Source organism: Castanea sativa, chromosome 5 (assembly GCF_040712315.1).
Source record: "Castanea sativa cultivar Marrone di Chiusa Pesio chromosome 5, ASM4071231v1".
In the NCBI taxonomy this organism is placed as follows: domain Eukaryota; kingdom Viridiplantae; phylum Streptophyta; class Magnoliopsida; order Fagales; family Fagaceae; genus Castanea; species Castanea sativa.
Window position 1 is genome coordinate 24,801,767 of NC_134017.1, and position 12,994 is coordinate 24,814,760.

At 34.0% G+C, this 12,994-nt stretch overlaps 1 protein-coding gene across 1 annotated transcript; it reads left to right on the forward strand.

Annotated features, from left to right (window-relative positions):
- The first annotated feature begins 1,911 nt into the window (after positions 1–1,911).
- Positions 1,912–8,021, forward strand: LOC142636840 (periodic tryptophan protein 2). Its single transcript, XM_075811138.1, has 7 exons — positions 1,912–3,180; positions 4,053–4,304; positions 4,425–4,517; positions 4,831–5,202; positions 6,358–6,702; positions 7,032–7,259; positions 7,380–8,021. Exons 1-7 carry the CDS (start codon positions 2,053–2,055, stop codon positions 7,548–7,550), a joined length of 2,589 nt encoding a protein of 862 aa, XP_075667253.1. The 5' UTR covers positions 1,912–2,052; the 3' UTR covers positions 7,551–8,021.
- The last annotated feature ends 4,973 nt before the right edge of the window (positions 8,022–12,994 follow it).

The following is a 12,994-nucleotide window of genomic DNA, read 5'->3' on the forward strand; positions in this document are numbered from 1 at the left end:
GCTGAAGTGCTTGCTTGCAGGAGAGCAGTGGAGTTTGCAGTGGACTCAGGGTTCTACAGTTTGATCATTGAGGGAGATAACAGTACCGTAATGAACTCCATCACATCCATCTTTAGGGTGCGAGCAAACTTTTCTATATTGGGTCATGTGTATAAAGACATTAGCTGCATTATTTCGGGTTTACAGGAAGTGTCCATCAGTTGTGTGTGTCGCTTGGCTAATTCTGCAATGCACTCTCTAGCTAGATATGCAAAAAGTATTGAGGTTGAAGTTGTATGGTTGGAGGACATTCCTCCACCAATACTACAAGCTTTTTATGAGGATTCTCAATTTCTTTAAATAAAAGTCAGGTTTCGTTTTCAAAAAAAAAAGAGAGTTAAAAAACAAGGAGTCAGCCAGTCAGCTAGAGGCATAAAGCACTGCACAATTAGGAAATGAGGGGCTCACGGCAGAGAAGCTTCAATCTTTCACTCTTTCTTGTCTAGTTTAGTCACATAGGACAAAACTTTTACTTTTAAACAAACTACATCAACATTGAGAGGAAAGAAAATGAAAGAACTGAAAAAAAGAAAAAGAAAAAGAAGGCAAACGCCAAGTCGCCAACGGAGATAAAGAGAGCGAAAGAGAGAGTCATCTGTGTAAGACAAAATGCATCTGCAACTGTGTGGGGAACTTGGTGGTGCGGCCAACAAAGTTTTTGACTTTCCAATTTTTTTTTACTGTTGTGTAAAAGTAAGTCCTAAATGTGTTGGGATGAAAATTATAATTTTTTTTCCCTTTCATTTGTTGAGATAATTGTTAAAATACCTATGTATTCGTTTTAAAGATGTTGAATATTTAATTTTTGTAATTTGTTGACATATGTATTTATAGATTGTATTTTATTTAAATGAAAATTATATTTATTTTTAGACTTTATTAAATATATACGTATATTATCAGGTATGGAGACCAAAATGATAAGGTTATTTAAAAATTTTCAAATTATTTAAGATATTTTCAAAAAAAATTTAATTTTTTTCAAAAATTTGGGGTGGGGGGGGGGGGGGGGGAGGCCCCGCTCTGTCATCAAGTGGCTCCGCCACTGCTTCTCATTATATTTATAGATATAGATGGTTATACTTTAAAAGATTTATAATTTTGCTTCAACAATTCTAAGTTTTAACATGTACCTACTTATGGAACTCCCTTTTTTTTTTCCTTCAAATATTTTATTTTTGATAGTTTGAAAATATTGTCCATTTTCAAAAGTAAACTATCATAATTGAATAACTTTATAATAAACAACATTCTTTAGTTGAATTTATGAAAATTTGCAAGACTTTTTAGAAAGGGTAATTATATATGTTCCCATGAAAAGGGTAATTATATATATTCGCATAAAAGGATAATTATATATATATTTTTGATATAAAATTTTTAGGTACTCTTGAAATATGAAGAAATTGTGCTTTCTCCTTTCACATTCATAGTGGACCCTACCATGAATTTAATAAGTAGACCTCAATATAAATATGAAAGAATTGAGTATCATTCTTCATATTTCGGGAGTATCTAAAAATTACTCTAATCAGAGTAAGATTTATTCCTTAAAAAAAAGCACCATAATTAGAGTATGATTTTTTTTTTGGGGAGAAAAAGAGTAGGAATTATTGGTACCCATTTTTCAAAAATTTGAAAATACCATTATCACATAAATCACAAAAAAAATTCAAAAATAATACCATCAAATTCAAAAGGTAAATTTCCTTAAAAAAAAAAAATTATAATGGGCTAGACATCATAATATGCCAAGATATGGGCTTTAGCTTAGTGATATAGGCCGACGGGTACCAATTTATTCTGGGTAAATAACCCGGCCCACTATACAAACCCTAGAAAAACCCTACCTTTTGAACAAGAAGAAAGACCAAACAAACCAAGCAAAACCAGCATATCACCTTCAACCTCTGTTTGATTGCCGTGAAAAATCCGTCTAAAAAAAAAAAATTACCCACCCAACTCAACTTTCTCGGCAACCAAACAGAAAACAATCACTGTTGACGAAAAGCAATGAACTACCGTTTCCAAAACCTACTCGGAGCTCCATACAGAGGAGGCAACGTAGTGATCAGCAACAACACCCTGCTAATCTCACCGGTCGGTAACCGCGTGAGCGTCACCGACCTCATCAAGTCCCAAACCCTAACCCTCCCAATCCAATCCTCCGCCGACATCTCCCGCCTCGCCGCCTCCCCCGACGGCGTCTTCCTCATCACCGTCGACAACAACCGCCGCTGCCTCTTCATCAACCTCCGCCGCCACGTCATCCTCCACCGCATTTCCTTCAAGAGCGCCGTCACCGCCCTCCAGTTCAGCCCCGACGGGTCCCGCATCGCCGTCGCCGTCGGCAAGCTCGTCCAGATATGGCGGTCGCCGGGGTTCAGGAAGGAGTTCTTCCCTTTCGAGCTCGTGAGGACCTTCGCCGACTTCGACGACAAGGTCACGGCGCTGAATTGGAGCCCCGACTCGAACTACCTCGTCGCCGGGTCGAAGGACTTCACGGCGAGACTCTTCTCCGTTAACCTAATCGCCAAAACGAAGCCGTTTTTGTTTTTGGGGCATAGGGACACCGTAGTCGGTGCGTTTTTTGGTATCGATAAGAACGCTAAAAGAGTAGATAGGGTTTATACAGTTACTAGGGACTGTTACTTGTTTAGCTGGGAATGGCAAGATGGTAAATTGGATGAAACCGAAGGAGTGGATATGGAAACTGATGGCAAAGATGGTAATTTGGAGGAAAATGGTGGGTATTTGGTTGGAGGGAAATGGAGGTTGTTGAGGAAGGATTGTTTTAATCAGGCTCCGGCGAAGTTGACAGCGTGTGATTATCATGCGGGGCTTGATATGGTGGTGGTTGGGTTTTCGAATGGGGTTTTCGGGTTGTATAGGACTGTGCCTGATTTTGTTTGCATTCACTTGTTGTCGATTTCAAGAGAGAAGATTACTACGGCTGTGTTTAATGAGGCCGGGAATTGGTTGACATTCGGGTGCGCGAAGCTTGGGCAGTTGCTTGTGTGGGAGTGGAGGTCGGAGAGTTATGTGGTGAAGCAGCAGGGGCATTACTTTGATGTCAATTGTGTGGCTTACTCGCCTGATTCGCAGCTTGTGGCTACTGGAGCCGACGATAATAAAGTAAAGGTAAAAATGATTTAATGACTTAAAAGTTAAAGCATGAAAGTTTGGTTGATATGCAAAGTTTTAGCTCAAATGACTTAGCTATTTTGGTTTTAGATGTAGTGTATGTTTGTGCATATTGTATGGAAATGTTTATAGAGAGAAATTGTGGTAATTATAATAATAGTGCAGTGCATGTGGGTGGCATTTGTTTCTGTTGAGAAATGCTGTATGCAATGAGCTGATGTGGCTGTTTCAAAATGGGCGATGCTAGGGACACTATTAATTTTACTACTACATAGGCTATACACCTGTTTGTCAACTTTTAAAGACAACATGAAAAGGTAATTGCCACATTAGTTTGTGAGGTTTTTGTAGTAAACTTGGTGGTAGTTTTAACATTTTCCGTTTTAAAATTGACCAATTGGTATGTTACTCTAAAGGTTTTCTTCACATTACCTCAACCATACTCTAGTTTCTGCTTCTGCATGGTGAACATTTTGGAGGTTTGAAGCATCAGTCATGTTTCCTTGGCAAATTACACAAATTAGCATTGTCTTATGATTTCAATTGTGCATACTAGTTCGTGGGTACTGAAACTGGCCTGATAGGTGATATATTGGCATTGCATTACCTCTCAGTGATTTTTTTAAAATACCCAATTCCATAAGCAATTAGTTGAATTTAATTTTATACTAAATGTTTTGGCCGCTAGCATTATATTCAACTTAGCATTGCTTGGATCATCGGAAGCTGTTAGTTTCAATTTCCTTAAGGTTGTCTTTCTGACTGTTCTATATGATTATGTGCTGAATGTTCATCTTTTTTGTCTCCTTTTCTCCTATTAAGTTTGTACTTGAACTAATGTACTAGTTTTAGTGTTTGCCTTCATGCAGGTCTGGACTGTTTCATCAGGCTTCTGCTTTGTAACATTCTCAGAGCACACTAATGCAGTCACTGCTCTCCATTTTATGGCTAGTAACCATTGTCTCTTAAGTGCATCTCTGGATGGGACTGTCCGTGCATGGGATTTGTTCCGCTATCGAAACTTTAGGACATTTACTACCCCTTCATCTAGGCAATTTATTTCTTTGGCAGCTGATCAAAGCGGTGAAGTGATTTGTGCTGGAACTCTAGATTCATTTGAGGTATTCTTTTTCCATCTCTGATGGATGTTAACAATCACCACTACTCTTTTCCTCCCCCCCCCCCCCCAACCCAATCTTCCCAAATCTTTTGCTGACTTTTTAAAATAATGTCATGTTCAGATCTTTGTTTGGTCGATGAAGACTGGCCGTTTGTTGGATGTGCTTAGTGGTCATGAAGGTCCTGTTCATGGGTTGATGTTTTCCCCTACAAATGTGAGTTTGCCTGTCTTTTGTCTGTTTGTTTCTGCACTAATAACATGTGCCTATCTTTGTTATTTTAACAAATTATGCTTATCTCATTGTAATTTTTGTTTTCCATGAATGGCGGTTACCAGTTACACCCCCCCCCCCCCCCCCCCCCCGCGCACGTCCCCTTCCCCGACATTCTATTGGAGAATGATTTAACTAAAGTGCATTAAAGATTTTTCATTTTGCTATTAGGGTTTTTTAAAAAAAAATTTTATTTATTTAAGATTTCCCCTTATTTCATAGAGTGCCTAATAAGGTGTTCGTTTATCACATGTAGGCAATCTTAGCTTCTTCATCATGGGACAGAACTGTTCGGTTGTGGGATGTTTTTGAAGGAAAAGGTGCCGTTGAGACATTTCCTCATACACATGAGGTTCTTACATTGGTTTATCGTCCAGATGGAAGGCAATTGGCTTCCAGCACATTAGACGGGCAGATTCATTTCTGGGACCCAATTGATGGTGTGTTAATGTACACCATTGAGGGCCGTAGGGATATTGCTGGTGGTCGTCTCATGACTGATCGTAGATCTGCTGCTAACTCGAGTTCAGGAAAGTGCTTCACAACTTTATGCTATTCTGCTGATGGGAGTTACATTTTAGCAGCAGGGACTAGCAAATACATCTGTATGTATGATGTTGCGGATCAGGTTAGTTTGCATACATCATAGATACAGAGATAACTTATTGTAGTGAACCTATGCTTCTGTTTTAAAGTTTTTTAATGTATTGTCTAGTAATCATCTCTGCTCTGGTCTGTTATCATGTTATAATTGTTTTTGTTATCTGAAAATTGTCTTTGTTATGCATATGATAAAAAGCTCTCATTACCTCTAATCATTTGTTGGGTTGGTAATTGTGGAAACTAGACAAAGAACCATGTGGAAGAGATATTTGCTTCTTCTTTTTTTCTTTTTTTTTTTAAAGGTATTAAGTAATAAAGTTATTAAATTATACTTATAAAAATAATAATATAGTTATTAAATTCTTTTGTACGCATGCTTTTCTCACCTTTTGAGAGGTTGTTGAAGACAATGCTCATAAATCCTTGACTATGCGCTGGAAAATAATATATATATATATATATATATATCTATATCTTGGGCAATATATTTAAAAATGAAGTACTTATTCTGACACATATCATATTATTGCCAATTGACAGAATTGACTTAGATTAGTTTGTCCCACTCTCAACATTTATAACCTAATAATTAATTTGTAACACCTGATTTTTTAGCTTATTGTGCATTTTTTTAAAGAAATTTATTCCATGTCCCTTTATCTAGTTCCTAAAATTTTTAGTTAGTGGACATGACTCTCACCAAAATGTCAAACAGGATAGCAAATAACAGTTGCTCCATTTCCATAACTTATTTATGTTCAATTGTTAATTCAACATTTCAATATATAAATTATTCTAGGTGCATGTGTGACTAGCCAATATAAAAACATTTCATTAGATAAATTCTTCTGTCTTTACATTTCTATACGAAATTGGTGTTTGGAAAAATGATTGTTTTGATGGGAGGACTGTAAAGGTTAGCATTTTATTGCTTCATATATAACCCTATGATGAACTACTCAAAGATCATACGTGACCACTATAGGTTGCAATTTTTTTCTTCTTTTTAAAGTAAAAACCTATAATGGTTATATGATTTAAGATATATATGAATTTAAATAATTGCATTATATATATATTTATTTATTTAAGTGTCCAAAGTTTAAGTATACCAAATTGAATAAGTTTATATATTTTTGATGAATAAATAAGTTTATATATTTACATCTAAACTGCACAGGTATTGCTGCGTCGATTTCAAATAACCCATAATCTTTCTCTTGATGGAGTTCTTGACTTCTTAAACTCAAAGAATATGACGGAAGCTGGCCCTATGGATCTAATTGATGATGATAACAGTGACACAGAAGAAGGTGTTGATAAACAATCCCGAGTAAAGTTAGGTTATGATTTACCAGGATCCATGCCTAACCATGGCAGGCCTGTTATTCGTACAAAGTGCCTCAGAATTGCACCCACTGGACGGAGCTTTGCAGCAGCAACTACAGAGGGGGTGCTAGTATATTCGATCGATGAATCCTTTATCTTTGATCCCACAGACCTTGACATAGATGTTACACCAGAGGTATACCCCATTTAAACTGTAACCATTGCTTATGATACGAAAATGAAGATCATAAAAAATAATTTTCTAGATTTCATCTCTTTTGGTTTTAACCAATAAACAAAACGTCTTTCGTTTTTTCAAATATTGTTTTGATTAGAATTTGATCACATTGGGTAGTCAATTAGTTAATAGATATTAAATAGAAATATCACTATTTTCCTTATTTAATAGCAGTTTTTTCCTTTTCTGTTACTACTATCCATTTCAGTTTAGTAGCAGTATTTTTCTTATGCCGATTGTCTTTACTTCATTTATATATTTATTTATCTGGTTATGCTGTTATACAGGCAGTTGACGCAGCACTAAATGAAGATCAACAAAACAGAGCTTTGATTCTTAGCCTTCGTTTAAATGAGGATTCTCTAATTAAAAAATGCATCTTTGCCATCAGTCCAGTAGATATACCAGCTGTTGCTTCATCAATCCCTTACAGATATCTACAGAGATTAATAGAAGCATTTGCAGATCTTCTAGAAAGCTGCCCACATTTGGAGTTCATACTTAGATGGTGTCAGGTATTTTCCCCATTACTTCCAACTCTTTAAACTATTTCTGGTCATGTTAGATGCAGATGATGTCTGCATGGTGCTAGTTTTTAGATCTCATGCGTGGATTGTGATTGGTTTGTGTGGCAGGAGCTCTGCAAAGCTCATGGCAACTCTATTCAACAGAATTCCAGAAATCTGCTTCCTGCTTTAAAATCCTTGCAGAAAGCAATTACTAGAACACATCAGGATTTGGCAGATACTTGTTCCTCCAATGAATACATGCTTCGATATTTATGCTCTACAAGTGCCAAGAAATGAAGGGGTGTAGTAACTTGTGGGCACTTCAGCAAGGTTTTTGGAAATATGATCCACACCCATTGTTGTTCTACTGCATTGTTGATGGTTTAATTCATCTTCAGAAAAAACCATCCGGCTTGTCATGGAATTATGCTGCAGCTTGTGAGAAGCTGGAAGATATCCATGAAGCATGCCATCAAGGAGTTGTCCGGTGTCTTCATTGCAAAACCATCCATGTACCAAATTTTGCTGTTCAATACCAAAGAATTTGTGGCATCAGTTCATGCTGTCTCTCTAATTTGTTTAAACCAATTTTGCTGATAGAACATTAGCCTCTGAGCAGATAGGCATCAGAATCTGATAGTATCAAAGCCGAAACATTGTAGTTTTGCTGTATGCTCAAAAGGAAATTTTGATGGAATCAAAAGTTTGTGCATTTCTCTTTAAAAGTTTCTTTGTAAAGTTCAATATATTGATAATTGTTTGCTCAAACGAACTTTACTACTCTAGAACATGTGCAATATGTTTTGCAGAGCTATAGTGCCTTCACCCCCCCCCCCCCCCCCCAAAAAAGAAAAGAAAAGAAAATAATAATTAAAATAAATGACAGAGATCTTGTTCCAGTTTTGGCATTGATGATGCTTGTTGCCAATGTGATTCTCAGCTTTGGGTTTTATGATGGATTCTGTGGTGGCTTGGGTCTGGTTTACAGTTTAGGAGCATGGGTGGTCAAGACCAATGATAGTTTTTATGAAGGGTAAAATGGTGAGGTACTGAGGTGGCTTTGGGTGTTGGCATGAGAGATTTTTGTGGTGCGGCTTTGGTGATTTGCAGTAGAACCTGGCCAACGGAGGGAAGCGACGCCAATGCCATTGTGGGTGCTTTTTTGTCAAATATCTAATATAAATTTATACTACTCTTAATCAAATTCCTTGCTTTGGTCTCATTTTTAGACCTATCAAAATATTTCTCAATCAAATTCTCATTTTACGTTTGCCTTTATTGTTTGCTCCCGTGTATGTCTTCTCACCAGTAAGCATTCACATGGTGGTTACTAATTTTTTCAAATATTCAACTCCATATTGCACAAAAGATTTCTTCCCACTGTCAGTTCTATCTTCATTGTGCCAAATCTTCAAAATCATTCAAGTTTCTATCCAACGTTTCAATGTTGTTTTGTCCCAAGGTAAGGTAACTAATTCATTTAGCTAGTGGCGATGGTCCTAATGTTATTAATGCAATTGGTGATAGCGCCATTGAGGCTGGGACTGTAAAGGCTCAGCTGATGAGATCTCCAAAAAGTGATGCAGTGGACAAGCAAGATGAGCTAGCATGGTGGGTGGCAAAGAGAAGAAGGATAAAATTGGAAGTAGGTCCGTCAAGCAAGTTTCACACTTCACGTAAGAGTAAAATTCCATTGGGTTCATCAATGGCAAAACTTGATCACATATTTACGGGTAAGAAATATATACATATATATCTCGATTCTCTTCATGCATGGTTGCATCGGAACCGGTCATGATTTGAAAGATGAGATCAACTTTGAATGAATAACGGTTGTCACATTGAAATCCATTTCATTTCTTGATACAAAGATATTACACTTTTGAAACCTATACCACCAAAAAAATAAATTGTTTGGAAATTTAGACTCCGGATGATAGAATTAACAAGTTTTAAACCCAAGTTGTTAACTAGATTTATTATAAATAAAACTTGTTAAAACAAACAAACATCAATATCATGTCAAAATCATATGCAGCGGAAAAGTAAATAAGACAAGATATGATGAACCAGGAAAACCAATTAAACAAACTAGTTTCATAGTAAAAAACTTAGGGGAAAACCTTCCGAAAAAACAATCCGCTATAGTAAAGAGAAGTTTCAGATCTAGTACAAAACCTTTATCCCTAGACTCTACAATTCCCGTAGATAAACTTACAGCAGAAACCTTCAACCGCTTCAGAACCTCTGAACTCTTCAATATATGAAATCTCCCTTTGATGCACGGATCCTAGTACGTGACTAACTCCTTTGCACAAATCCCAGTACCTAACTCACTCACCAACTTGAGGAAGAAGAATGTTGGCTGCAAAGTTCTTTACTTCATCAACAATGAAGATCAAGAAGCACTTGGTTACAAAACCTTAAGAAGCAAAGACGCAATAGCTTCTTTCAGAGAGAATAAGGCATTAGTCACCTTTTGCATGTGTTCTTCTTGTATTCTCATATGTGACGGCCTTTAAAATAAGTCTTATATATGTCTAGGACTGTGAGAAAAGAAACCCTACACATACATGTTAGCATGGGCCGAAAATCAGATTTGAAAATTCTAATTTCGTAATTCTCAATAGATAGAAATCTGTCTACAGCCGTCAAGACCTCGATAGATAGCTATTTGTCGGCAGCTGTCGAGCAATACAATTTTAATGAACAACTTCTCTTCACTTGTTTCTTGGTCCAATCTTCATGACTTTAATACTAGACTTGAATAACATATTTCTTGAAGTACTAAACGCATCCTAGATCTACCCAATTACAAGTAAAGTGTTTTTTGTCAAATGATTAGTCAATTACATAAAATATGTCCTCAACATAAATAAATAAATACCAAGCCCACATTGTCATGTTGAAAAAAGTAGATTGCAATTTAAACCATCTATTCCCACGAACAGACTTCCAGTTATTCGTGAGGAAATTCATATATAATTGAGCATAGTGAACTTTCAAGTTATTATTATTATTATTATTGATAAAACTTTAAACTTGTTGTCGTGAAAATGATCTTAAAAATTGCAAAAAATATCATTATATATAACAAGTGTACAAACCAATGCATATGCACGGATACAATTAAAAACAACCACAAATTTATGATTCAAATTATACATTCTTTTGAAAAGATATTTAAATTATACCTGGTATTAACTTACACATTTTTTAAACTATATATTTCTAACATGTGTAATGGTTTCTCATTATATATATTATCTTCAGTGGTGGCTTCAGGAATTTTTTTGAGAGTGATCATTAAAAAACTTAAATTATACAAAATCTAATAAAAAGATAATTTCATACATTGACAAACACACACACACACACAAACACATAAAATTTTACAATTTCCTGCAACAATTTTTTTTTTGTTGAAATAGTTACATGATAATCTCATTATCAATGTTGCAAGTTACATCTCTTCAAAAGTTCAGTTAAATAAAATTTTTCTTAGACTTTTTCTTTTTGTTTGTAAAGACCTAATATAATGTCAAGGGGACTAAAGTTTAAGAACAAAATTTGGTTGCAAACTTATTTGTAGCCACTCTCACTAAACAAATTAACATTGTTACATATTTTGAAAATCTAATAAATTAGTTGCATATTCTCTATGTTCTTAAAACACGTCAAAATTTCATGTCAATTGGATGTTATTTACCATTTAATCCATAAACTTATTTTTTATGTATAGTTTTAGATTACAAAATTCGAAATTTAAATATTTGATTGATGACATAGCTATTGATCTTTTTTCTTCTTGAAATTTTGCAAGTATAACCACCTGGACTCTATGTAGAGCCGCCCTTGACTAGCCTCTAAGAGATCTTTTTTTTTTTTTTTTTGTTGTAAATGTTAATAATTTGTATCTATTATAATTTAGAAATATTTTTTTTCAAACAAATAAAAATGATAAACTTTAGAGATAAGCAGTATTTGTAATTTCTTTTTTGAATGTGTGTTTGAAAGTAGTGTAGTAATATAGAGAAAAATTTGGTCAGGCAAAATAAGATGAACGTGATGGGAAAAAATGCTAAATTTTAAAAGTTCTCTTAGATTTTTATTTACTATTTTTTAAATTGGGGGGTGTTTTACTTTTAGTTAGATAAAAAAATGAATAAAAAATGCTAAATTTTAGGGAATAAAAAGATGAACAAAAAATCCTAAATATTAGAAGTTCTCTTTTTTAATTCAAAATGAAATTTGTTATTTGACATATTTTATGACCATATTTCTAAGAAAAGTTACCCTTTATTAATGAAAGTATTTTTGAAGCATAGAAAAGTCCAGTTCAAAGAGGGGATTCCTGTTATTAATAGTATGACCCAGACTCATCACATGAGCTTTGCACGTGCAATAATTCCCTTTTTTATTTATTTGTTTTTTGGTTTAGTGTTATAATTTTAAAAGTGATATATAAATAACTATGTTTTTTTTTAAAAAATAAATAAATAAAATAACGTGGAATAATGTTTAAAAATGAGATAAATATAATATCTTAAGTTTTAGGTTGAATGGAGACGATAAAGGAAATATGCTAAAACTTAGGAATAGTAAATTATTCTTTAACCCTTTTTTTTTTAATTTAAAATTATTTAACTAAAAGATAAGAGTATTTTAAAGAGTTTAAGAATTTGTGTGGGGGTATTTTAGTACGCAAAATGTTGAAAACCAAATAAGGAATCCTGTTATTAATAGTATAGATATCTATAACATAATTCCACTCTTTGGACTCAATTTTTACTTAATTCAGAAATACCCCTAGATCCTATATTTAATAGGGACAAAACTTGAGGACAACCCTGTAAAAATACATCTCCAACATAACTCCACATAAAATGTCTACACAATAAAACACTTTCTTACTAATCCATGTCTTCAAAATAAACTTAACCAAAATTTGAAATTAAAAAAAAAAAAAAAACTTCTCAGTCCACTTTGATATTCCCCTCAAGACCATGTTCTATTTTTTTTTTTTTTTTATCAAGACTCATTGGTTTCTTTTAATTGACTGATTTATTTATTTATTTATTTATTTGAATTTTTGGTTTCTTTAATTTCCAATCCCACGTACACTAAACAAAAAAAAAAAAAAAGAGCCTCATCGTAGGTGCAAAGTATGTGTGATGAGGCTAGTAGATAGTGTGCGTGTGTGTGATTTATAATTTAATTGGATTTAGACTATTTGTTTTTTGCACCCAATAATTCCCTTATCACAAAGATTAAAAAATTAGATGGACATGTGACGCAAATTTGGATTCTAATTGTACTACAATTTAGAATCCAATTTGATTTAAAGTCTATGATTTTAGCACTTAATAATTCACTTGGTACAAAAATTAGAAATTTAATAAGACACGTGGTACAAAATTGAGAATTCAATTAAAATCTAATTAGATTTTTTCTAAGTTTTGGGTTTATATATATATATATATATATATATATATATTCTCTTCCTTGATTTGTGGGTAAGTCAAAATAGCATGAGCTTATTTTTTTAATTTTTTGAAAACCGAACCAGGCATTTTTAAATATTGTTAACATTTATTATTAATTGAAATTAGCAGGAAATAAGAAAAATGAGCTAATATGATATTAGTAAATATATGTATAACCATCCCTTTATTTTAGGGTTTATTGTTTGTCATTTAGTGTTGGCATATTTTTTTCTTTTTTGGATAAGGTTTTTTCAC